Source organism: Phyllobates terribilis, unplaced genomic scaffold (genome assembly GCF_046119375.1).
Source record: "Phyllobates terribilis strain yellow unplaced genomic scaffold, ASM4611937v1 Scaffold_695__1_contigs__length_805405, whole genome shotgun sequence".
Lineage (NCBI taxonomy): Eukaryota > Metazoa > Chordata > Amphibia > Anura > Dendrobatidae > Phyllobates > Phyllobates terribilis.
This window is the reverse complement of record NW_027363455.1, coordinates 80,037-107,663: the sequence shown is the minus strand read 5'-3', so window position 1 is coordinate 107,663 and position 27,627 is coordinate 80,037. Positions and strand designations below refer to the sequence as shown.

Genomic DNA, 27,627 nt, shown 5'->3' with positions numbered 1-27,627 from the left:
TCACCTTACGCTGTCGATGTTCAGGCAGCCGCACATGTCAATCAAAGCCTCGAGGCTGCCGCCGGACAGATACTCCGTGATGAAATACGCCAGCTTCCGAGACTGCTGTGCGGTATAGAGGTGACATAAGAATGGGCAGTCTCGGGCCGCGAGGAGTATCCGCCGCTCTCTCATAAGGATGTTTTCCTTCACCTTCTTTTTCTTGATCATTTTTACAGCCATAAAGATGTTTCGGCTGGGGACTGATGTCAGGACCACCTGAAGAAAGAAATAGGGAATGCTTAGAAAATGTGTATGGGAGGTGGAGAACAGCTGGTTTATCACTGCACAAGAAACGGGTGGGCTGAGTGGTGAGAGAGTCTGATGGTAATGTGGCGCCCCTGAGGGTTCTGTCGCCACAGGGGTACTGCATCTCTTTAATGAGGTGTGGTATCTCCTCTCCGAGGTAAGGATTAGTGTTGAGCCACCCCCGTAGTCTTCGAGTTCGGTTAGTCGAACACCCGTATGTTCGCCGAACTGTTCGACGAACTGTTCGACAAACACCTTCGAAAACCATTAAAACCAATAGCAGGCAAACAAAAACACATAGAAACACATAGAAAACACCTTCAACGGTGTCCAAAAGCTGACAAACTGCTCAGAAGACATAACTAACACATGGAAAAGTGACAAGTACATATAGTCATGCGAAAAGAAAAGAGGTGGAGGAGTAAAAGGAGGGGGAGACACAGATATAGGCATGTCATGCCCTTCTAAAACCAAAAAAGTGCGAAGCCGACACGGCCAGTCCGTTCCTGCCCGTGCCACCTCCGTGTCGCCGGGTTTGTGCCAGAGCCGAGGTGGACCCTGACGGCCAGACCCCCTCTCCCAATACTGGTGCCTGTCCGCTGGTGGGTCGAGCCCCCCCGCGGTGGGGGGGGAGGGGGGAGTAACATCTGCAGAAGAAAGACCATCTTCCAGCCAAACTAAGATGTCGACTTCTTTTCGTGGACAATGTGATAAGATCCCTTTCTTACGGACATGCCCATCGCTACAAATTCCAGATGAGGCACAAAAACAGCAGGTGCTTCAACGGATATCAAGTGCTCCTTCAAGTGGGCTCTCCTCCACCTCAACTTCAACATCACAAATACTCCAGTCCTCAGAGGTGTCACCCCAATCGCACTTGCTTCCTCACAGCTCCCAAGTCTCCAGCTGCCCGTCTGAGTATGGGGTAACACAGATGGTTGAGTCTGCACAGCTGTTTACTCATACTATAGCCTGGGAAACGGAGGTCTGCTCCAGAGCTTCGGTTAATCCAGACGAGGAAATGATCTGCACTGATGCCCAGAATCTTTATAAGTTGGATCCAGGACCTGATGAAGAAGGTTCTGAGCATAATGTAGACCCTCGTTCCCAAACTGTAACTCCTGTTGGTGGAGACAATGATGAAGACGATGATGAGACTCAAATATCTGATTGGAGCGACAACTTGACTTTTCGGTCAGGGCAGGAAGAGGTTGGCTCTGAGGACGACGGGTGTGAGAACACACAGGGTGATGATGACGAGGTTGGAGATCCCACTTCCTGTCAACCCACAGTCAGCTAGTCGATGAGGTCAGCAGAGGAGGTGGAGGAGGATGTGACTAGCCCAGGGGATGGGGATGACTCGGTACCCGGGCCTTTGCCTGGCTTTGGGGATGTCGCGGTGGTCAGCTCCCTGGCCCGTACCCTGGGGTCACTCTTTAAAAGGGTGGATAATTGTTAATTTTATAAGAGTTCGTGACGCCACCTGTGGTATCTGGTGAGAAGCACCAGCGCTGCAGCAGTCCACTGAGGCCCGTGATAGGGCAGCTCGATGGTATAGCTCCCCACAGGTGGAGCTAGGTCTCAGGGCAGCGTATGCAGGGGGAATGCAGCACAGGCAAGACCCAGCTGGGTCAGAGCAAGAACGGGAACGGACACGGTAGTCACTTCAGTACCTTTTACTGGTGGAAATTCAGGCACATCCCGGAGCACTGTAGGGTGAAGGGTGCATATCAGGATCCTCCCCAATGAGCGGGTGTAGGGCCTCCTGTTTCTTGCCTCTGCGTAGTAAGTTTCTGACCTGCCTGGAGCTAGGCCTAACTTTGTCTCTGTCCTGCGCTGGCTGACCTTGTGGTAGGGCCTTCTCTTGGAGTTCACGCTCCCAGTATGCGGGGCCTAAGCGTCTCCTGGCTCTGTTACGTATCAGCACCTTAGCGATCCTGGGACTTGTAGTTCTCCAGGGATTCCAGTTATGCCTTACTGGGTCATAGAGATCCCGGTAAGCTCGGATCCGGTGTCCGGTAAATGCTTCGGGGTGAGCTGGTTAAGCTCCTCTGCCCCTTATGTACTAACTCGCCACTCGCCTTCGGCCTACTCGGGCCCTCACTAGGCTATACACACTAACGGCAGCTTGCCGCGCTTCACCGATCTTATGGCGCCGGCACACCTTAAGCTCTAACTGGGCTCCCTGAATCTAGCGAGCAGGAGCCTCGTGCTCCACTGCTGAACTATTAACTGAGTTCTCTAGACTAGACTGAGCTCCACTGCAGACTGACCTCTCTTAGGCTTCTCTACTGCAGGAACTCTTCAGAAGAACTGAACTGCCTAGCTCCACCTTCCCTATTTATATCCCTAACGGGCTCCCTCTGGTGGTCTGAGGTGGAAGGTGGAGATGTGTGAATGTTTATGGGGGCCTCTTGTGGAGGGTTCCATCAATGCACTCTTCTAGGATCTGTGATACCAAGAGCAGCGGGGCGTCACAGATGCTATTGACGATGAGGTTAGGTTGCGCCTTCCTGGACAGAGACGTAGTACTGGAAGCACGTCAACAACTGCATCCTCAACCACAACTCTGCCTCTGACCACAAGTCGTAGTGGCTCTTCAGGTCGCATGGGCTCTAAGCCTTGCATAGCCTGGGCATTTTTTCAGATCGATAAGGATGACCCAACTCGTGTTATCTGTAATATTTGTCACCAAAAGCTAAGTAGAGGCCAAAAAATCCATAGTTTGAGTACTTCATGCATGTACCGTCACATGGATATGAAGCATAAGTTACAGTGGGAAGCTCACTGTGCTACAATGCGGCCTAGCGGGCCGGGCCAACCACTGTCTGCCCCATCTTGTGCATCCGCAGCCTCTTCATCCTCTGTGACTGGGGGGACAGCAGTCACACATGTTTTTGGACGTAGACCTGCCACCTCTTTACCCGCAACAGCCAGTGTGATTGGCAGGTCGTCAGTTCATTGGGAAGTGGAAACACCTGCTGGTGTTGAGCGCTCTCCGACATCGAGAGTACCACCTTTGGATCAAGGCAACCTAACATGTCCGCCTGCATCTTCCTCACAGACCGGCAGTTTGCCGGGGACACCCTACTCAACCCCGTCTAAGCACAACAGCCAGCCCTCGGTTCCTCAGATGTGGAAAAGTAAAAGACCATTTCCTCCTAGCCATGACAAAGCTAAGAGGTTGAATTTCACCATCTGCAAGCTGTTGGCTACAGAAATGCTGCCTTTCCGCCTGGAGGACACAGAGGATTTTCAAGACCTTATGTCCGTCGCAGTGCCCCAGTACCAGATGCCCAGTCGGCACTACTTCTCAAAGAAAGGTGTGCCTGCTCTCCACCAGCATGTCGCACACAACATCACCGCTTCTTTGAGAAACTCTGTGTGTGACAGGGTGCATTTCACCACAGACACTTGGACAAGTAGGCATGGACAGGGGCATTACATGTCGCTGACTGGGCACTGGGTAACTATGGTGACAGCAGGACAAGGGGCTGCTGTCCAAGTCTTACCATCCCCACGAGTTGTGCGTCAATCCTCTTTATCTCGAAGTTCCTCCACTGCTTCTGCCTCCTCAACCTCCTCTCGGTCCTCCACCTGCACCCAAAGCCTGTCTGGTAATGCCACCTGCTTTCTAACTGCACAGAAAGAATCCTGCACACCTCCTTACTATGCTGGCAGCAGGGCTCAATGGCATCAGTGTTCACTTTGAAATGTCTGGGAAATGTGAGTCACACAGCTGAGGAGTTGTGGTCAGCTCTGGAGACCCAGTTTCATGAATGGTTGTCTCCACTGGACCTGAAACCAGGGAAGGCCGTGTGCGACAATGCTGCAAACCTGGGTGCGGCCCTTCGCCGGGGCAATGTCACACACGTGCCTTGTATGGCTCACGTGTTGAACCTGGTTGTCCATCAATTTTTAGCCCACTATCCCGGACTAGATGGCCTTCTGCAGACGGCACGGTCGCTGTGTGCTCACTTCCGCCGTTCGCATCCCGCAGCTCAACGACTTACATCTCTACAGAAGTCGTTGGGCCTGCCAGTTCACCGGCTGAAATGCGATGTGCCGACACGGTGGAATTCAACTCTGCACATGTTGCAGCGACTGTGGCAGCACCGACAAGCCCTGGTGCAATACGTTCTGACGTATAGCCTGGGCCAACGAGATCCAGAGGTGGGGCAAATCACGCTGCAGGAGTGGTCTCAGATCAGGGACCTATGAAGTTGACGCGCCCCCTGGGCCGTGGGGTACCCGGAGCTGGGCCGGTAGACGCTGGGGGTTGTAGTCACTGTGGCGGTGACCCAGGGCGGTCAATCCAAGGGTAATTTGTATATATGGGTTTTATGATGTCCGACTACGCCACCTCTGGAGTGCGGCAAAAGGGGCCGCTGCTGCGGAACAATCCTCTGAAGCTGGTGGTTTTGCAGCAATGGTATTATTACTCCCCACAGGAAGAGTGTAGCTTCAGGGCAGTGTGGGTGGATGATGGTAGTTGTAGGGCAGGGAGTCAGTAATGAACACAGAGTCCATGTGATGCAGTCCCAAGATCTTTACTCACAGTTGTTGCAGTCCAGATTACAGGTACCAGAGCAATCTCCCCCGTTGTGCTGTGCATACTCAGTGAGGGGCTCAGTCCACCCCCAGATAGCTCTGGGGTACTTAGCAGGACCCCCTTCTGTGTGTCCTTTCTCTGGCCTTCTCCCTGCACCTCACACCCAGTGACACTTCTATCCGGTATCCTCGGGCCTTGGCGGGCGACGTGTGTTCCGTCCCCTGGGTCCTATGTGGCTACCTTCTTAGTGAGACTGGTGTGGACTTTGGCCTGCAGTAAATGAAATGCTGCAGCCTCCGGTTTCTAGTTGAGCCTTGCTGTTTCTCCGCTAGTTGAGGGACCGGTTCCCCTTATCTGGCCTGACCCCTCTACCTCCTGGTAGCAGCGGGAGTACAGGTGGCCTTCTGCACGGCCCGTACCCCTAGGGTCCCTTCGGTTCCTGGAGCCTTCCTGCTCCCACTCCTCTCTTCTCTCCTTCAGTCCTGGGCCTCCCAGGCTAGGCCCGCCTCCGGCGCAGAGCCTCTGCTCCTGTCACTTTTCCTCCTCTGACTGGCTTGCTCTTTCTAAGATGGCTTCCTATTTATACTCTCCCTGTCATGTGCTCCCCTAAGCTGCTCCCCTAAGCACCCACTATATAGGACCCTCCCGCCAGCTAGGGACCTGGGACTGTGCTCTCCCTTAGGAGTAATCTCACCCTACACCCACTGCGGGTATGTGTTGGATGCAGGTGTTAGGGTCCCGAGCCATACTCCTTCCTTACCTGAGGGTGAGATACCACACCTCTGGGTGAGATGCAGTAACTCTGTGGCGACTGAACCCTCAGGGGCGCCACACACCCTTCTGCACAGTTTTGAAATGTCTACGAAGATGTTTAGTGCTGACGACGATGCCATTATTAGCATGACTATTCCGGTTATTTACATGCTGGAGCACACATTAAACAGAATTCAGAGTCAGGTGGTGGGACAAGAGGAGGTGGAGGAAGTAGAGGATTGGTTTGCGGAAGGGATAACATCTCCAAGGTCCAGACGGTCGGCAGCACCAAGGCAGCAGGCATGGGAGGGTGGGGGAGAGGGATTAACCAGGGCGCATGGTAGCAGCCAAACTGTTGAGGAAGGTACAGGAGCCGAGGAAGAAGTGGAGGACGAACTGGCGATGGGCATGGAAGACTCATCAGATGAGGGAGACCTTGATCACATTTCTGTTGTGCGAGGTTGGGGGGAGAGGGCAGAGGAAGGAAGCATGATTGTTACCTCGCTACCAACACAACAAGGACTTTGTCCTCCTGGATGCGCAAGACACATGAGTGCCTTCTTGCTGCACTACCTGCAACATGACCCTCGGATTGTCAGAATTCGAAGTAATCCCGACTACTGGGTTGCCACACTCTTAGATCCCCGGTACAAAAGTAAATTTGCCGAAATAATTCCTGCCATAAAAAGGGATTTACGCATGCAGGAGTATCTGCAGACTCTGTTGCAGAATCTTACATGCGCTTTTCCACAAAACACCAGTGGTGCACGTAGTGAATCTCACAGCTCTAACTTGCCAACCGTGGGACTGTCGAGTCTTCATCACTCAAACCGTAACAGTAACACAGTATCTACTGGTAACAGCAATTTTGTGGAATAGTTTCACCACTTTTTTAGACCATCCTTTGCAAGGCCACAGGAGACAAGAAGTCTGACACATAGTCAACGCCTAGAGAGGATGGTACAGGAGTATCTCCAAGTGAACATCGAAGCCATGACTGTCACTGGACTCTTGTTCATTTTGGGATTCCAATCTGGAAAAATGGCTGGAGCTCGCCACTCACGCCTTGGATATCTTGTCATGCCCTGCAGCCAACGTTCTCTCTGAACGTGTGTTCAGCGCTGCTGGTGGTGTGCTGACAGATAAGCGCACACGGCTGTTCACTGAGAATGTAGACAGACTCACGTTCATAAAGATGAACAAATCATGGATTCGCAAGGACTTTTCTACCCCTGTGTCATCCTGGGGAGACTAAAAGCTTGAGGATTTCGTAAAATCACCTCACCAACCATTTTAAGCAACTGTGGGGCAATTGATGCCACTTAACCCTAGAACGCATGACCATAAAAATCTACACTTTCACATACCTGGGACCTTTCAGGCCCGTGTGCAAATAACATGGAATAACTCAAACTCAAATGACAAACAACTATATACATGAAGAATACCTAGAGTTTCAAAATTCTAACTGAAGTAATCTTGCAGAAAATAGAAAACAATTAACAGGGCGGGCCTGCGAGGCCCCAGGTATGTGTTCTAGCGTTAAGTGGTGTCTGTGCCACAATTTTGGGAAAAAATGGAGACTCTTTTTTGAGTCCCCTTGCTGTGTCTTACGTGACGTTGGCATCGTCAATTCCAGGTGGGTTGGGTCGCTCCCCCCCCCCCTTTTAACTGTGAGAAACTACATACATTATGGCTTGGGGTAACACAGATGGCTGAGTGTGAAGAGCTGTTTACTCAGAGGTCTGCTCCAAAGCTTCTGTGTCTGCTAGTCAGCGTAGAATTTTTAACTGCATCTAGCCTAGGCAATACTTTGGGCGTAGTAGCCCAGCTGCGAAGCAAGCTGCACCGCCTGTGTATCTAATAAGAATTTTTAAATGCATCTAGCCTAGGCAGACTGTGGGGACCCCCAACCAAACCCAGACGCTCAGCCCCCCTACCGCCCCCCTTTCCTTGACGATACAATAATGTAACTCTTACAACTGGATGGGTGAGGATCGGTCACAGCTTTATTAACTCTTTATACTCATTCCATTAGAAAGGCATTTTATTTCTAAAATAATTCAGCTTGTTGCAGCATGCCCTGGGTCTCCACTCTGGCAAGTTGGCCAACAAATGTAACTCTCCAACATGTCCTTTCTATTTCCAGGCCACGGAGGATCCTGCGTACTCGTATGCAGGACTCTGACCCCCACCCATCACTCTTAACGCTTGTTCCACTCCGTCCTGGAGTCCTGACAGGAATATGTCTAGTCCAATATCCATTAAGTGAACACCGTCGGGCCGTATGAGGCCTGCTTTATCTCCTTCCAGTTGTCGGTGTCGTATCACTACACCGCCTCTGTCGCTTCTAAATTTTGCCATCCGAATATTTATTACCCGCCTTGTCCGTTCGATGGCCGTGATGTCTCGCGCACCTTGCCACACCGCTATCGGCACAATCTCTGACCATACTATAGCTAGTTTTGTGAAAAATTCTCTGAAGCGCTCAGTGTCTAGTTTCATTATTGCCATTAGTTATGCGCTCTTGTGATGACCTAGGTCGTTTCCCCTGGCCTGTATAACTAAGATGACCAGACCTCTTGCCTCTCTCCCTACCTTGATTACCTCCATTAGTACCTGTGGCCATAGCAGGCCTCTAATACCTCTGCAGTTGAAATATGTGTTATGAAACTCTAATTTCCTCCCGCCTGGGTGGACTTTCGCCCTTTTTTCTGCCCAATATATAAACGAGTGGCCTATCACCCACACTGTTGACTTAGCGTCACCTGTAGAAGAAACAAACCACGTTAGGATAACAAGTCCGGTCTTATGTATCTCGCCAAACACGTGGACGCCATCTCCCTATCCTCTGAACTTCCGTTTCTGACAGTCCTGCTCTTGCTGCTTCCGTGGCCGCGGCTATGCGGAATGAGTGTGTCCCATAATCTTTGGGGTGATTCCCTGCGGATGTTATGCATTTATTAAATATAGCTTGGAACTGGTATCTTGATAATGGCATTCCATCAATGTGTGATAGGAAGAAATTACTTTGTGATCTGATGGTTATATATGTTTTTACTATTGTTACCCGACTCAGTGTACCGTTTGTGGGTTGTAGAAGTACCCAAGTGCCCCTGCCTGCTGGAACCGTTTTCGATTGGCGTATGCGTAGACGTATAGCATTATTGGCTAGGACTACGTCCTGGTGTAATAAGCCTCCACTGGTGGTAATTTTGGATTGAGGGACTAATTCGCTTATACATAGCGCCCCGAAGAAGGCGATCGCAAATGCAGTAGACAGTAGTGTTGCTTCAAATTGTGAGTGTCATGTTAATGGTGTTAGGGATGTGATGTGAGAAATCAGTTTTACTGACACGGGATGGGACGTCTACACTCCTGACTTGGCTGACCCCTTTTCCACCCTTTTATGGATTGTCTGATGATGAATCTCTTTGTCACATCTCCTCAATTCAGTAGTTGGAAGTGAAATGCTACTCCGGTCAGACACCGCTGCGCTGACGCCCCTGAAAAGCCCCTCATCATTAGCTGGTGGAGAAATTCTATGGTGACTTGTAATCTGGCTTGTTCACATTGGTCAACCCGTCTGCCTGCTACTAGTCGTGTCCACTCTTCCCTTGCCTTACCGTATGCTTGCCACGTCGACGGGGCAACTGACGCTATGATTAATGGCATCAACTATTCGCCACTAGATCCCATAGGGAGGGTGGGCAACTGTTGCCCGATGGGTGGGCGCTGGGGAGGAGCTCTGTGAAAATCTGCCAATTGAATTGTGATAAAGCGTTAACAGCAGCTTTAGACCCCTCAGCATCGTGGCTAGCGCGGACCCATACATTGTGTTTTAGGCACAGGAATGCTAGCCGGCGTAGTTGGCCTAGCACTGGGAGAGACGATAATGCCATCTTATTAATGCAGTGCTCTAGGCTGGTGTTTTTTGTTATGAAGCGTATATTTTTGTTAGCCAGGCGCGCGCCCCATATTTCTATTGCTACCACTATTGGGAAGAAAAATTATTTTCCGGGCTAGATGCAGCTAAAAATTATTATTAATTTCAAAGCTGGTGGAGCTTGGTATAGATGGCCTAATACAATGATTACCACACACTACTGCTATGCCCAAAATTATTTTCCAGGCAAGATGCAGCTAAAAATTATTAGTAATTTGAAAGCTGGTGGAGCTTAGTATAGATGGCCTAATAGATTGAGTACCACACACTGCTACAGGCCCAAAAGGTTTTACTTGGGTAGGTGCAGTAAAAAATGAGTATTACATACACAGGTGGTGTAGCTTGCAACACAGATAGGCTACTCCACTGACTAACACACTGCAATAGGCCCAAAGGATTTGTTTAGCTAGATATAGCCAAATGCTGTCAAAAACACTTTCACAGCACTGGCACAGACCTGCCTGGCAAAAAGTGATAGGAACTGATGTAATCTAACCCTCAAAAGAGCTGCAATTACAAACTAGTCCCTACTCCCTAAACCTTTCTGTCTATTTAAGAGAAAATTTGCTTGCAATTCAGTTACACAATATAGCGCTAACAGCAGCAGCAGTGAGAAAATGGTGGCGACGGGGAAAATGGCTGGGTCTTACAGGGCAAGGACATGTGACATACACAGCCAATGACACATGCCCTTGCTTGTGTGAAAAAAAGCAGTTCGCTCCGTGTGTGCGCTGCTGATAGATTGCACCTCCCCACTGTAAATGCGGGAAAGAGAAAAAAAAAATGGAGATCTTCATTATTCCTGCAGAGATCCATCCCCTGCCCCTCCCCCCACCCCGCTGTACACTCAAACTGTGTATTAACATTATCAGCATTACTGAGAAAAAATCCAGTTATGATTTGGGTGCACGAACAGTTATCGAACGTAACCTCGAACAGCCGGATTTTTTTCAAATCGTTCGGGTTCGTCGAACGGCTCGAACACCGCCCAAAACCACTCGAATTTGAGATTGGCGAACAGTTCGATTCGAACACCGCTCATCTCTAATGGTCACATGCCGACTAGACATGCGTGGCCTCATTCTATACAAATTACTTGAGTGAGGCTGGTCACGTTTAGTTGGAATGTGGCCAGAAATATGAAAATCTCATACTTGGACTCACATGACCTTTCAGGATTCTCCTGTACTGGAGGAAAGGTGAAAGTGTGCAGTGCATGCGCTGCGAGTATTCAGAAGTCTGCAGTCACCTAGAGTTCTTCCGACTTTATTCACAAACCTGGACAACCCTTTTAATTATACAATTAAGTACTGTAGCATGCCCAATCCTAACAGCGTGTAATATACTCAATGTCAGGATTCAGCTCTGCTAGCTGGGTCCAGCAGACACCACATGACCACTCGTATGTGATTTTCATACTTACGGTTATGTGACAACTAGCCTGTAGGCTGTAGTTTTTGACTGAAATTGAGAGAATTAGGAAGAGTAGGTAGTCACGTGACTGTCAAAAAGCAAATCGTAGATGAGCGGTCACATGACTACTATTCAAACTGCATGAGCGGTGTGTGTGGGGGGCGCCAAACTGAATTCCTGCTCCGGGTGCCGGAAAACAGATCTGCCTCTGTGCTAAGCTTGCAGATATGGTCAGAAGGTTCTGTAAGACATTGCTCTATAGATCAGATATTCTTCCAAAAACAAACCGCCTGGAAGCCTCCTTGTCAGATTTATGCTTAAGAACTAATTATATTTTACTTTAAATATTTCTAATAAAGAAAATAATCAATACAGTAATTATAATCCATAATATTCCAATATGTTATATTACTTGTGATACGTCTGATATAGTCTAGCTTTAGTAAATCATGTTTTGTTTCTGTAAAGGAAATCAAGGCTGAGCCTGCAGATATTGTTAGAAAGTTCTGTACCATGTTATTCTATGGATAAAATGTACTCACAGAAACCAGGTGTCTGGAGGTCTCCTGCAACAGACTTATCCTTGAGAACTAAGAATTGTAATGTTTAATCTGAACATGCATGGAAACTTTGTTACTGTGAGCCAGAACTTTGGTTTAGATACTGCACTCTTCTGTAACAGAGTAGGTCCCTCTCTCATTCATAGGGGTCCTGTATACACAATTTATGTCTCATCTCCATCTCTGAACTGTAACTATTATTCAAAATACATTTTTCTCTCATTCTAATCACCTGTGAATATGGATGTTTTGCTTGGAATACAGATTTCCATGTCATTTCATTATATTGTCTGGGCGTGCGTGGAAACTCCATGTGACGCGCCCCCTGGGCCAGTGTTGTTTGGGGGATACCCGGAGCCGGATCAGATGGGGGTTGTAGTCTCCGAGTGGCGGTGACCCGGTCCGTGCCCAGGGTGTCAAGCTCAGTGTGTGGCAGTCCTACAGATGTTGCTGGATGTTCTTTCGTGTCGACTACGCCACCCGTTGATTTGCGGTCAATACGGCCGCTGCTGCAGCAGGGTCCGCTGAGGCTGGTGGTGTGTGTGCAGCTTCTGGTGGTATAACCCCCAACGGGAGGGGTATAGCCTCAGGGGGTCAGTTGTAGAGGGTGGTGGTTGTGGTGGTGCAGTGAGGATGGTATTAAGACTCAGAGTCGGGCTGTGCAGTTCAGGGTGTTTACTTACTGCTGTTGTTCTGGTCACTCCGGCCTTGAGTGACCGCCCGAGCCGTGCTGCGTCCACCAGGTCCTGGACTCGGCCAACCCCCAGGTAATTCTGGAGCGTGATCCTGAGCTCCCTTTCTGACGTTCCTTTTCTCTGGCCTTCCCCACCAGGGATCCACCTATGTCCGGCTCCCTCGGGTCTCTTGGTGGGTACACCTCCTCTGGGTTCCCTGACCCTATACTTGGTCTGCCTTTCGGGTGGATATAGTGGGGGGTCGTGGCAGATCCTGCCCACAACCTCCGGTCTCTGGCTGAGGATTAGTGCCCTCCACCAGCTTGGGATCCGGTACCCTTGTGCCAACCCTTCACCCTGTTGCTTGTATTTGGGCTCTTGGGGTTCCCTCTTCTTCCCCTCTGGGTCCTTCTGACTCCTCTCTCTCTTCCTTCTTTCAGGACTGCTTGACCCTCTACAACAGACTGACTAGTAGCTGTCTGCCTGTCTGACCCTGATCTAAGATGGTTCCCACCTTATATACTCCCTCTATGTGTGAGCTCAGGTGACCAGCACCCAATGAGCTCCTAGCTTTACCCAGACTGCTCCCCCTATCTGCCCCTACACTACTGGGATGTTCCACCCCCCTCCCACTCCAGCCAGGGACAGACACTATCGTACCTGCACATAAACTGGTGGGAGTACCGTTGATCTGTCCCCCGGAAATGGGATGTATGTAGTGTATGCAGCCTACTGAGCTCAGTTCCACACTCCATCCTTACCCGGGAGTGGAATACCACACCTCTGGCTTGAGGTGCAATACCCCTGTAGCAGCCGAATCCTCAGGGTGCTACATTCCCCCCTGGTAAATCACAGCACGTCCTCGGGCTGTAAGAGAATAAACATCCAAAACATACAAATTTTTTTCCATAAAACATAAACATATAAAACAGTATATATATCAGCATAAACTTTTCATAAATAACATTCTTGTTCCTCCGGCCACGGTGCAACTTGTGACCGGGTAAAGTGCGACAGTCTCTTCAAGAAAAACAACAGTTTCCTATAAAACCGGTAGGGGGCGCCTTAGAAAGCGCAACTATATACAGGGGAAAGTATGGCCGCTCTCAGTCCTCGGCCAGGTATAAGGAAGGAATGACCGCTCTCAGTCCTCGGTCAGTTGGATTAAGGGAAATACGGGTAACAGTTTAAACTTGTCCCAACGGGGACATATTTAAAGCAGCAACAGTTCACTGTACCCCGGCGGGTAACTATTTACAGTCTCTTTACCGTACTTTAACGACGGCGTCCTCCTGCTCCTTCTTTATCTTCAGACCCGTCCGGGTCATCTTGCTCCTCCTCACACCGTAGCTCCTCCTCCGTCAGCCGGTGTACATGGAGGGCGTAGGGTCCTTTGGCACACTTGTGCCGGGTGAACGTGACCTCGTCCCCTACGTACAGGTCACGACCTCTGTGTCCCTCCGGCAGATGGCTCTCTACGTCTCTGCGGGTTACAAAGACGTCGCCGGGGGTATGATGGTCTCTTATGAAGCCCCACCCATGCTGCAGGTTGAATTTAATCACAGTCCCGGTGGTACGGGGACCATGAGCTGCACGGGGGTTCCTCCTGGTCCGGCTCTTCTGCCCTGCGCTCTGTTCTTGCAGCCGCTGCTCTCGGATCCGCCTCTCTTTCCGTTCTCGCTCGAAGTCTGCCAACTGCTGGCGGCAGCACTCCACTCGCTCTGCTGCAGCTGCCCGCGTTTCTTGAGTGAACCCCATGAGGTCTCCTCCGGTGGGGTTCCACTCGAATTGTGCTTCTTCTAGCGGGAGCGGGGTTCTCCTGACGGGCTTCGGAGCCGGAATCAGAGGCTCGCACAGGGGCCTTGCTCTTCGGAGTTCCAGTTGGTAGTACTCCTGGGGCCATACAAAGGGCTGCCCATCCGGGCACGTGTGCTTGGCAAATAGATCTTCGCCCAGGTGCGGCACTCGAGATGTTGAGGGCGCGTTGATGGTAGCGGCGCCCGGGTTGACCAGGCCTTGCGACCAGGCTTGGGGCACCCTAAAGGTAAAGGGCACTGTAAGGACGGCGGCGCCCGGGGGTACTCGGCCCTGCGACCAGGCCGGTGGCTCCGCGGAGGTAGGGGGCGCTGTTGGAATTGCGGCGCCCGGAGGTACTAGACCTTGCGACCAGGCCGTTGGTATTTCCTGTTTGGTCGCGCTCAGGGTCGAGGCGTGTGACGTCACAGGGGTCGCGGCCGCGGCTTCTGCTTGAGGCCTAGTCCGGCACGGTGACGATGCAGCGACGGGCACGGCAGGGGGAATTTCGGGCTCTGCGACGGGGAGCTGGGACAGGTACACGGTTTCTCGGCTCGGGGTAGAGACGTCCCCTTTACCTGCCTCCGTCCGTTCAGCTCCCTCCTCGGCGCCGTCTCCGGCCTTCACTCCTCCTGCACCATCCTCAGAGGCGGTCTGTCTCCTCGTCTCGGGTGGCGTGCTCCGCTGACGGGTTCCGGTCTGCTGGGCCATCTCACGGCTCCACTCCGTCAGCGTGTCTTGCTGCACCTGGGCCATCCTCCGTGCGAGGTCCTCCAGCGCGGTCTGTGCACACTCCCGGTCTCGGGGGAGCTGTGCCAGGATCTCCACTAAGCCTAGTGGGGTTGTTGCTTGCAGCAGGCTCCTGACCACTGGGTCGGTGCTGCCTGTCTCTCCCTCCATCTCCGGGTACGCTTTCTCCGGAGTCCTCTCCAGACTTCTTGTCTCCGGGTGCGCTCTCTCCAGACTCCTCCAGGCTGCACCCATCTTCGTTCTTTTGTTCAGTCTCCGCCCACATTGAGGGTGGTCCCGGGGCAACTTTGTGATTGTCAGTTCCAGGGGCAGTTCTCTTACGCTGATGGACACTTCCAGCATCACAGTCTCTGTTGGTGGGCGCGGTTTCCACTTTTGGCGCCATTCTTCGACCTGGCCCACGATGGGAGGTGGCCTCTTGCCACCCTCTGGCACGCCCATAATGGCGTCCGCTCTTCCAAGGCGGGAAATCTTTGGAAATGGCGGGAAAAAGCTGCAAATGGCGGACAACCGGCGGGAAACGACCTGTGATGGGGTCCGTTGGCGGGGACCCTCCGGAACCGGCGGGAGACTTCTTTTTAAGGTAACGGTGAACTTTTCTTCAGGCACGCAGTACCCGGTTGTTGCGGGCACGTTATCCTGCCGACTACGCCAAAGTTGACGCGCCCCCTGGGCCAGTATTGTTTGGGGGATACCCGGAGCCGGATCAGATGGGGGTTGTAGTCTCCGAGTGGCGGTGACCCGGTCCGTGCCCAGGGTGTCAAGCTCAGTGTGTGGCAGTCCTACAGATGTTGCTGGATGTTCTTTCGTGTCGACTACGCCACCCGTTGATTTGCGGTCAATACGGCCGCTGCTGCAGCAGGGTCCGCTGAGGCTGGTGGTGTGTGTGCAGCTTCTGGTGGTATAACCCCCAACGGGAGGGGTATAGCCTCAGGGGGTCAGTTGTAGAGGGTGGTGGTTGTGGTGGTGCAGTGAGGATGGTATTAAGACTCAGAGTCGGGCTGTGCAGTTCAGGGTGTTTACTTACTGCTGTTGTTCTGGTCACTCCGGCCTTGAGTGACCGCCCGAGCCGTGCTGCGTCCACCAGGTCCTGGACTCGGCCAACCCCCAGGTAATTCTGGAGCGTGATCCTGAGCTCCCTTTCTGACGTTCCTTTTCTCTGGCCTTCCCCACCAGGGATCCACCTATGTCCGGCTCCCTCGGGTCTCTTGGTGGGTACACCTCCTCTGGGTTCCCTGACCCTATACTTGGTCTGCCTTTCGGGTGGATATAGTGGGGGGTCGTGGCAGATCCTGCCCACAACCTCCGGTCTCTGGCTGAGGATTAGTGCCCTCCACCAGCTTGGGATCCGGTACCCTTGTGCCAACCCTTCACCCTGTTGCTTGTATTTGGGCTCTTGGGGTTCCCTCTTCTTCCCCTCTGGGTCCTTCTGACTCCTCTCTCTCTTCCTTCTTTCAGGACTGCTTGACCCTCTACAACAGACTGACTAGTAGCTGTCTGCCTGTCTGACCCTGATCTAAGATGGTTCCCACCTTATATACTCCCTCTATGTGTGAGCTCAGGTGACCAGCACCCAATGAGCTCCTAGCTTTACCCAGACTGCTCCCCCTATCTGCCCCTACACTACTGGGATGTTCCACCCCCCTCCCACTCCAGCCAGGGACAGACACTATCGTACCTGCACATAAACTGGTGGGAGTACCGTTGATCTGTCCCCCGGAAATGGGATGTATGTAGTGTATGCAGCCTACTGAGCTCAGTTCCACACTCCATCCTTACCCGGGAGTGGAATACCACACCTCTGGCTTGAGGTGCAATACCCCTGTAGCAGCCGAATCCTCAGGGTGCTACACATGCATGAGAGAAATTTACATTTATATACTTCACCCTTTTGCAAGAAGGCCGACCCACTGCTCATTCCTAGAGGTTTCTGTAGAAGTTTTTTTTATATCTTAGCCTTATCTATACCTTTTTTAATTGTAAGTTTATTCTAAATTAACCTCCATTTTATTCAATTACCTATGAAGACCTGGTTTGTCCAGAAGTCTGCACCGACTTCTGCTCTCAAGCTCATCCAGTGGCCAGTATCATTATGGTATGGCATCCATTGGCCAGTATCATTATGGTATGGCATCCAGTGGCCAGTATCATTATGGTATGGCATCTATTGGCCAGTATCATTATGGTATGGCATCCATTGGCCAGTATCTTTATGGTATGGCATCCAGTGGCCAGTATCATTACAGTATGGCATCCAGTGGCCAGTATCATTACGGTATGGCATCCAGTGGCCAGTTTCATTATGGCATGGCATCCAGTGACCAGTATCATTATGGCATGGCATCCAGTGGCCAGTATCATTATGGTATGGCATCCAGTGGCCATCATCATTATTATACACACTATAATCCTCCCAATTTGCATCAAGATAACAGAACAGTAGTGTTGCGCAGACGTGCTTGGATAAGGTGTCATCTGAGCATGCTCGGGTGCTAACAGATTATCTTTTGCGTGCTCTAATAATATGTTCACACCGCCGCGGCTGCACACAAACTGGCAAGCCCAGCATGTATTGCGGCGGTCTAACAGCCGTGAGACATGCAGCCGCGGTGACGCAAACATATTTTTCAAGCACGCCGAAGATACTCTTAGCACCCGAGAATACTCGGATAACGCCTTATCGGAGCACGTTAGCTTATCACTACAGAACAGATCTGAACAGTGCTCAGGATTCTCCTCACCTAGCACCCTGCCGAGAATAATAAATGCCTGTAGCCAATTTCCAAAAGTGCCTCCTACATTGCTCACCCTCCACCTCCCTATGCTTTTTCCCTGCTCCCACATTTCAGTGATGAAACACTCAAGAGGCAGTAAAGTAGATATAGCTGCAGTTTTCCTTTTCCAAATATTTTTAACTTCCATTTTTTAAATGAGGCCCTAATGGTCCTTGAAAGCATACACACACGCTCCCAAGTCAGACTTTGTTGCAGACGGACAAGCCTATTTTTGGTAACAGTCTCTGCTGCCACTGGCCAAGTCCCAACACATCCTTCCGCATCATCAACCCTAACAGACCATGCTGCTACAGGCCCCTCACACTGTTGTCCCAACTGCAACACCCGGTGGCCTAAAAGATGTACTCAGGTTACCGTACGTGAGGTGTGAAAGCGTGTAACTGGCATGTCTCACCGGAGGTCATCACCACAACCCACTAATGGTCCATCCTAACTGACTCTGGGCACTCTGAGGACCTGATGCAAAGTATCTTCTGGATTAACGACCTCTGATGAAGCCTGCAATAATGAAAAATAATAATAATAAAGTAAACTCTTCTGCATTGCACTGAATGACCAGCAGGTGGCAATGAAGTCACAACATTAACTAGCCCCCTATTGTAGAAAACCTAAACACCATCAGGTGGCGCTGAGGCTTCATGAGAACGCGCCACCCCCAAACTTAAAAGGCTTTTCCACTATTCAGACAACTTCTCAATCACTGTTTCCCCTCAGTAAAATAATAACTATTCTACTCTGTGCCATTCCAGCAGTGTCAGCACTGGCTCTCCCGGGGTCCGCAATCCCTGCGGCCAATCAGAGGTGTCAATGTGGCACCCCAGGGGTCTGGTTGCCACAGTAATAGAATTATTATGTCTGAGAGCAAGTGGGAGGTTTCTCTGGTCAGGAGCCCTAAGCATGCAACACTGCCCGCCCAGACCTGGGAGGGGAGGAATCTGCCCTTATAAACTGGGTCTGGGGCGGGATTAGGTGAGTCAGAGCTTGGAGAGGGAAAGATACAGCAAGAGCTCTGTAGGAGCAGGATTGAGTGCCAGAGGCTGGAAGCTAGATAGCTCACCTTGGCTGAAGACACTAAACTCGGACACGGAGTCCGAGGCTGTGGGGACATCCAGGTCCAGCAGCAGAATCCAACCGGCAGGGGATTCCAGGTCCTCTGGCCTTAGAAGCCCGGAGGCACGGTCACAAGCAAGGGACCAGCACCGCCGTCGTGGAGCGGAGGCTAACAGAAGGCCCCAAGTCACCGGCCATACGGGTGAGCACCACACGGTATACTCAGGGACGTGGGCTATTTCTACCCGCATAGAGCAAGGTAGCCAGGAAAGAGTGCAGATAGACGGGGAGGCCTACAATTCCACCTGGCCAGGGGGAGATCCTGCTTGCTCACAGACTGACCAGGCCTCTACTGCTAACCAGTACTCCCGGGAGGGTCTGCTCTATACCATCAGTAAAGACCCTGAACTGCACCACACGTCGCCGCACCAACACCTTAGTACTGGGACGTTCACACCATCACTCCCATCATCCACACTAGCTGCCCTGTGGCGTAGTCGGACATTTGTTATTACACTAAGACTGCCACTGGTTTGACCACCCTGAGCCACGGACCGGGTCGCCGCCACACTGAGACTACCACAACTAGCATCCCACCAGAGGCCCGGCTCCGGGTTCCCCATGCGGCCCAGGGGGCGAGTCAACTTTGGCGTAGTCGGCAGGATTTCGTGCCCGCAACCACCGGGTACTGCGTGCCTGAAAAAGACTTTTGTACTTACCTGTGGTGAAGTTTCCCGCCGACCGGAGTAGTTTCCCGCCATCGGACGCCATCTTGGGTCGTTTCCCGCCATCTTCTGCAGTCTTCCCGCCATCCGCAGCCACTTCCCGCCATCGGACGCCATCTTCGGGACGCCGCACGGGAAGAAGAGGGACGTGGACGCCGAAAGCGCGCGAGAGCCGAAGCTCCACCCCACGCACTGACGCTGCGCAACGTCCTGGAAGGGAGGAAGAGCGACGCTGACGTCATCGAAGTGCGACGCCATGTCCTCTACCCCGACGATTGACTGCGGAGCCGCGGCCTACGGAAGAAGAGCATCGCAAGGTAGGCCACGGTCCACTAGAGGGGTAGAAGGATGTTGGATACCGAGGGGAGCTCCACCGCCACACCGGCCGCCAGCGCAACCGCTGCAGCGGTCATGCCATTCACCATGCCCTATATCCCGGGGGCAACCTGGCTACCCCAGTACTCAGGGGAGTCACATACCCTAAGTGACTTTAGGGAAAGATTGGATAGCCTCTTCCAGGTATACCCCCTCACGGAAGAGCAAAAAGTAAGCATCCTGGAGGCCCAGTTAATCGGGGCAGCCCAAAGGGAGGTAAAGTCCTGGTCACCTGGGAAGAAGAGGACTGTCAGAGAAATACTAGCCCGGCTGAAAGACACATTTGATACCCGAACCTCAGCCAAAATAAAGCTCAGATTTTACGGGTGCAAACAACGGGCACATGAAAGTATAAGACTATGCTCTAAACCTACAAGAGGCCCTGAGAGCCATTAAGCAGGCAGACCCTGACAGCGTGGGAAATGAAGACAAGCTGTTGACCGAACAATTTATTGAGGGTCTACTGTGCAATGCCCACCGAACCCAGTTGCGGGCAATGGCCTTACAGGACCCTGACCTGGACTTTGTACAGTTCAAGGACAGAGCCATCCGGGTGCTCGGAGAACCGGCACCAGGTGGCGCTGTGACCCACAGGTGCCCTGCTATCACTTATCACCAGGACGCGGCGCCCTTGTCTGCAGGGCCTGTGGGAGCTGATGCGCAGGCTTTGAACAATAACCCGACTACAGACCTGCACCATCAGGTCCAAGAGCTGACTAAGAGCGTTGCCGCGCTAACCAGAACTGTGCAGTCTTTACAGGTCTCTTCTCCAGGAAAGATCCAGCTGGCATCTGGACCGGAGGACGTCCCGTGGCGCCGACTGAGGAGGACCCCATCGGCCAGAGGGAGACCCAGCGACAGGTACAACGAGGACGGACGACCCATCTGTCGCCACTGCAATCAACCCGGACATATGGCAATGTACGGTCATTTAAACGGGCACAACCTGGGGTAGAAGGCCAACCCCCAGGCCTAAGATCATCAGGCCCATCGAACTGGCGTGACAAGTACGTAGGGGGATGTCCGGTCTTGCCTGTGGTACTGGACGGCATTCCTATGAGTGCCCTACTGGACACCGGGTCACGGGTCACCACCATCTCGTACGTGCTCTTCAAGCGGTACTGGAATGACTCGGACATAACCGGCTACCCAGATGACGACCTGAGCATTATCGCCAGCAATGGTCAGCCCGTGCCACAGATAGGATTTAAAGAAGTGAACATCAAGGTCGGTAAAGTTGAACTGCCGGCACAAGGACTGATCATTGTGGACATTGACCGTCGCTAGAGTCACCCAAAAATAACCCTAGGTACTAACGTAATTGAAAACTGTCTTGCAGAGGGGATTCTTATTTTGCAGCAGGTTGCCAAGAACGCCAGTTCCAGCCAGCAGCGTGTGCTCCAAAAAGAGATCCGGGCACTGATGAAGCAGCAACAAGTGGAACTATCTGGTGGTGAGATAGGTAGCGTGAGAATGTGTGACCCGTTCCCTATTGCCATGCCCCCAAAAAGTGAGATGATGATTTGGTGCCGGGCAGCTATTGGTCTAAGAGGTAGAGACTACCAAGCAATGGTAGAAACCGTCTACTCAGACAGTAGGCCCACCATTTTGACAGCACGGGGGGTGGTCGATGTACGTCATGGGAGGGTGCCCGTCCGCATCATAAATATCAGGGAGAGAGAAGTATACCTGCCCCGGTATGCCACGCTAGCCAAATTGTTCACCATAAACCAGAACTCTGTACAGGCCGTGGAACCCTTGCCTCCATCTCAACCAGAGGAAGGTAACGGCTCAAAGAAACCAATGGAGGACTGGTGTCAGCAACTGCATTTGGGTACTGACTCCACTCCCTCACACCAAAAACAGGGAGTCTACCGGGTGGTTCAGGAGTACGAGAGAGTGTTTAGCAAACACCCGCTAGACTTTGGGCGAGTAAAGGGGGTAGAACATCACATCCCCACGGCAGACCATCCTCCCATAAAGGAGAGTTACCGACCCGTACCCCCTGCACACTATCAGCACGCCAAGGGGATGTTAAAGGACATGAAGGAGGCTGGGGTAATTAGGGACAGCTGTAGCCCCTGGGCAGCTCCACTAGTCTTAGTGAAAAAGAAAGACAACACCATGAGAATGTGTGTAGACTACAGGAAGGTCAACCATATCACACACAAAGATGCGTACCCGTTACCAAGGATAGAAGAGTCCTTAGCTGCATTAAAATCTGCTAACTTCTTCTCTACTTTGGACCTCACTAGCGGGTACTGGCAGGTTCCTGTGGCAGAGGCGGACCGGGAGAAGACCGCATTCACCACCCCAATGGGTCTCAGCAAATTTAACTGTATGCCGTTCGGGCTCTGCAAGGCACCAGGAACCTTCCAATGGTTGATGGAATGCTGTCTGGGACACCGGAACTTTGAGACGGTCCTATTATACCTGGACGATGCCATCGTTTATTCCAAGACTTACGAGGACCACCTGAAACACCTGGCAGAAGTGTTTGATGCCCTGGCAAGCTACGGCCTAAAGGTGAAACCCTCCAAGTGTCACCTCCTGAAACCAAAGGTGCAATACCTGGGACACGTGGTGAGTGCTGACGGAGTGGCTCCCGACCCCGATAAGATCACCGTGATTAAAGACTGGCCAAGACCCTCCAGCATAAAGGAAGTGCGGCAGTTCCTCGGGTTGGTAGGCTACTACCGAAGATTCATTCCCGGTTTCACCAAAATGGCAGCCCCTATGCAGGACCTCCTGATAGGTCAATCTCGGAAAGCTAAAAAACAGAAGCCGCCCTTCAGGTGGGAAAAGCTGGAAGAGGAGTCCTTCTGCCAGCTGAAGATGGCCCTCACGGGGGATGAAATCCTGGCGTACCCTGATTACAACCAGCCCTTTATCCTCCACACGGACGCAAGCAACATCGGGCTAGGAGCTGTACTGTCCCAGATCCAGCAGGGGAAAGAACGGGTAATCGCTTACGCCAGCCGAAAGCTACGGCCCACGGAGAGGAACCCTGATAATTATAGCTGATTCAAGCTGGAGTTCCTGGCAGTGGTGTGGGCAGTGACCGAACGTTTCAAGCATTACCTTGCCTCTTCCAAGTTCACCGTGTACACGGATAACAACCCGTTGACACACCTGGACACTGCAAGGCTCGGTGCCCTGGAGCAGAGATGGATGGCCCGCCTGTCCAACTATGAATTCACCATCAAATACCGGGCGGGACGCTCAAATGCCAACGCGGATGCCCTGTCTAGAATGCCAAACTTACCGGATGTAGGGGAAGATCCAGAAGAAGTCGAGCTCCCTGCGTTCCACCGTCTTGGGATTACCCTGTATTCCCACCGTGTGAAGGGCAGGCGCTCTGTGACATTCAATCCCTTGCCCCACTACAGCTGGGCGGAAACGCAAGACAGTGATCCCGCAGTCCGTCTGGTGAAGGAAATGCTGACACAGGCCGATGCCCGTCTTGACCCAGACACTCCGGAGGAGACCAAGCAACTGTGGAAGGAGAAAAGTAAGCTGTTCCTCTACAGGGAGAAGCTGTGCCGAAGAATGGTTAATTCTCGAACACATGAGTTGACCTGGCAGGTAGTGGTCCCAAGACGAGACGCGGCTATGGTTCTGGAGGCATACCACAACGGAGCAGGACATTTTGGATGGAAGAAGCTGGAGTACTTGTTGCGTGAACGGTTCTACTGGGTAGGCATGAGAGGAGCCATCGAGAGGTGGTGCAGAGACTGTGGCCCGTGCAACCTAAGAAGAAAGGACCGTGCCAGCCAGAAGACTCCCCTGCAGCCCATCATCACCAGACAGCCACTGGAACTGGTAGCCCTGGACCATGTGAAACTGGCTCCAAGCAGATCTGGGTATGTCTACGCCCTCACAATCGTAGATCACTACTCCCGGTTCCTGGTGGTGGTTCCCGTCAAGGACTTAACGGCTCAAACAGCAGCTAGAGCCTTCCAGCAGCACTTCAGCCGTCCACACGGGTACCCGGAGCAAGTGTTGACAGACCAAGGACCAGCCTTGGAAGCAGAGGTCTTCCAGGAGTTCTGCAACCTGTATGGCTGCAAGGAGATAAGAACAACGCCCTATCACCCGCAGACCAACGGACTCTGCGAAAAGATGAACCAGGTGGTGATAGATCTGCTAAAAACATTGCCCCTGGAAGAACGCAGCCTGTGGCCTGAGAAACTGCCCGATCTGGTGGACCTGTACAACCACATCCCAGTAGGTTCCACCAACTGTACCCCAGCTTACCTAATGAGAGCAAGACCTGGTAAGCTGCCTATTGACATGGATATGGGAGTCCTGATGCCTGAGGACACCTCGCCAGAGGCAGACTGGGATACAGAACGGCAGCAGCAGTATCGGAAAGTACAGGAGAGCGTCGAGCGAAGTCTCTGTCAATCAAGAGAAAGGCAGGAGAGGACTTATAACCAACATGCTCCCGCTGTTCCCCTGGTACCTGGAGAGCAGGTCTTGAAAAGAAAAAGGCGGCTCCATAAGTTGGACGACCAGTGGAAAAAGGACCCGAACACCGTACTGCCCTCAAGCCACAATAATCCAAAGGTGTACGTCATCAGCAAGGATGGAGGAGAGACCACAGCCACTGTCTCCAGAGACCACCTGAAAAAGTGCCCCGAGAAGTTGCAAAACACGGATGAAGATCAGGAAGACCCTCAACCCGTAGAGGAAAAGGAGGAAATGATCAGCACCGTACTCTGAGACTTTCCCCGGTCCTGGACACAAGTAAACAACGCTATCGTGGTGCCCGTCCTCACCTTTCTCCAGCCAGCCCCTCAAGTGCCTACAGAAGACCAGGTAGAGCTGGAAGAGCAGCCAGCCCAGGAGGCAGAAGAGTCCACACCAGCAGCGCAGGAGGATCAACCCTCTGCTAGTAGTGAGCCTGCCATGCCCCTAGTGAGCCAAAGAGTGCGCAGACAGCTGCCCAGCTTACCCATAACACATCCTACACCCTGTAGTGCAGGACCAGTTAGTGAGCTCCGTAGGTCCACTAGAGTCACTAGAGGTCAGATGCCCGCTCGCTGGAAAATATAAAGTAATGCACTGTAAATTTACCTGTTTCTTGAAAATGTTTATGGTTTTTGTTGTTGCCTGTTATTAATTATGTTTCTCAGTTACCCTGCAGATTTATTTGGACTAACAGGTTATGGACGCTGGATAACCGAAACAATCTTGTAGATAGTTGCACACTGTGGCCGCAGAAGAGAAAACCTGTCTGGCGTGGCCTCCTTGCGGCCCAAAGTAGCTAGCTTCAGCCTTGCAGCCACGCCCAAGGCCAACGCAAGGGGTTTGCTTTGGACAGGTCCCCTACTTCGCTTAAAGCTTCACCTTGGGTGACATGGACACCCTCTTGTTTCACAAACTTCACCTTGGGTGATATGGACACCCGGTTGCGGACACGCCGTGACCTTTAAAGAACTAAAGCTTCTTGTAAATATGTTATTGTATTATCGTTTATACCCTTGTATTTATGTTTCTTTAAAAATGTGTTTAGTCCCGGAGTACTAAAATTTACTAGAGGGGAATGTGGCACCCCAGGGGTCTGGTTGCCACAGTAATAGAAATATTATGTCTGAGAGCAAGTGGGAGGTTTCTCTGGTCAGGAGCCCTAAGCATGCAACACTGCCCGCCCAGACCTGGGAGGGGAGGAATCTGCCCTTATAAACTGGGTCTGGGGCGGGATTAGGTGAGTCAGAGCTTGGAGAGGGAAAGATACAGCAAGAGCTCTGTAGGAGCAGGAGTGAGTGCCAGAGGCTGGAAGCTAGATAGCTCGCCTTGGCTGAAGACACTAAGGGACCAGCACCGCCGTCGTGGAGCGGAGGCTAACAGAAGGCCCCAAGTCACCGGCCATACGGGTGAGCACCACACAGTATACTCAGGGACGTGGGCTACTTCTACCCGCATAGAGCAAGGTAGCCAGGAAAGAGTGCAGATAGACGGGGAGGCCTACAACTCCACCTGGCCAGGGGGAGATCCTGCTTGCTCACAGACTGACCAGGCCTCTACTGCTAACCAGTACTCCCGGGAAGGTCTGCTCTATACCATCAGTAAAGACCCTGAACTGCACCACACGTCTCTGTGTTTCATCGCCGCACCAGCACCATTAGTACTGGGACGCTCACACCATCACTCCCATCATCCACACTAGCTGCCCTGAGGCAATACTTCTCCCGTGGGGAGTTATCCCATACTTGGCTGCGCTTACAACATCAGCCTCAGCGGCCTGCAGCACAGCGGCGGTCCCCACTGACCGCAATCCACGGGTGGCGTAGTCGGACATTTGTTATTACACTAAGACTGCCACTGGTTTGACCACCCTGAGCCACGGACCGGGTCGCCGCCACACTGAGACTACCACCCCCAGCATCCCACCAGAGGCCCGGCTCCGGGTTCCCCATGCGGCCCAGGGGGCGAGTCATCTTCACTCTCTCGTACTTTGGAGGAATTGACCGCTGCAGCTGCTCTCCCACTTCCTCCAGATGTCAATGTTGTCTGTAGGAGAGGAAAGTGAAGCCAGCGCTGAATGTCACGCCAAAGATGGCTGCCCTCCTATTATATAAATCTCACTATAACTCCACCAGCCTATCACATTCCTAGTTCCACATCCAACCTCCATATCAAACCCTGTAATAAACCCTTCATTACCTGGTCTTGTCAGGACCTCAATAAACCCAGCCTTTTTGAGGCCTACTTCTGTACGGCCATTAATAATGCACTGGTGTAAATAATGTGTGTGAGGTAAATGGTGTGGAAAACCGGATTGTAATCAAGCAATGATTTCTTCAATTGGACTGCAATGTCCTGAACCATACGACTTGTACCAGTCATGTGACTTATGCTGCCCCAGGACTACAGCCATATTGGCCAAAGCTGTGATATCACAGAGGCACATACCAGCATGTGGAAGCATGGCGACATAGCGATGACATCACAATGGCAGGTGCCGGAATGTGGAATCTATGACATAGCGATGACATCATAATGGCAGGTGCCGGAATGTGGAATCTATGACAACGATGACATCACAATGGGAGGTGCCGGAATGTGGAATCTATGACAACGATGACATCACAATGGGAGGTGCCGGAATGTGGAATTTATGACATAGCGATGACATCACAATGGCAGGCGCCTATATACACAGAAGCGCAGGTGAGAGGAGACACACGGGAGCTCACAAACCACAAGGAAGGCAAGAAGAATCGATTGGAGAACAGGGACAGGAGAAAGCCAAGAACAGAATAACCCGCTTCTTAGCCTTCACTGAGCCATGACAAGACTGAGCGGATGGAAGCGGAGGAGGAGACCCAGGACCCCGTCACATCCACCTGACTGATGAGAAAGGGGAGAAATTATGTAGATTATGTAGCAACATTACAACTATTCTTGTTACCCATAGCAACCAGTCAGAGCTCAGCTTTTATTAAAGGGGTATTCCCATCTCCAAAATCCTCTCCCAATATGTAGTAGGTGTAATAATAATAATAATATTAGATATCCATGCTTACAACCACCAGTTATCTAGTTGCTAGTGGTCGTAACCATGGATACCTAAGGTCCTGCAATGCCTGCACATGAGGAAAGAGACAGCGAAGCAGAAAAACTATTCTACATTTCTAATTGGAGGTTTTTGCTAATATTATTATTACACCTACTACATATTGGGATAGGATCTTGGAGATGGGAATACCCTTTTAATCTCTGATTGCTATGGGTAACTAGGAGAGTTTGTTGCTCAGCTTTGATGAGGGATGACAGATTTTACTAGACTAAGTGGATATCATTGGTGCAACCAGAGCAGCTGCACAGGGGGCTAATAGGTTAGGGGGTCACTCACCTTCATTTTGTTAATTCTGTGTATTGCTGTAGCAGTGCTGTGCGCGTATATTGATGCCGTGGGGCAGGGGCGTACATAGAAATCATCGGGC

The 27,627-nt window shown here is 51.7% G+C and overlaps 1 protein-coding gene across 1 annotated transcript; it reads right to left on the bottom strand.

The window, feature by feature from the left end:
- On the bottom strand, positions 1-27,627 carry LOC141236386 (protein kinase C-like 1). The gene is made up of 2 exons (XM_073668249.1): positions 27,537-27,627; positions 1-258 (listed from the first exon to the last, which is right to left on the bottom strand). The coding sequence occupies exons 1-2, from the start codon at positions 27,540-27,542 to the stop codon at positions 1-3; spliced, it is 264 nt and encodes an 87-aa protein (XP_073524350.1). The 5' UTR covers positions 27,543-27,627.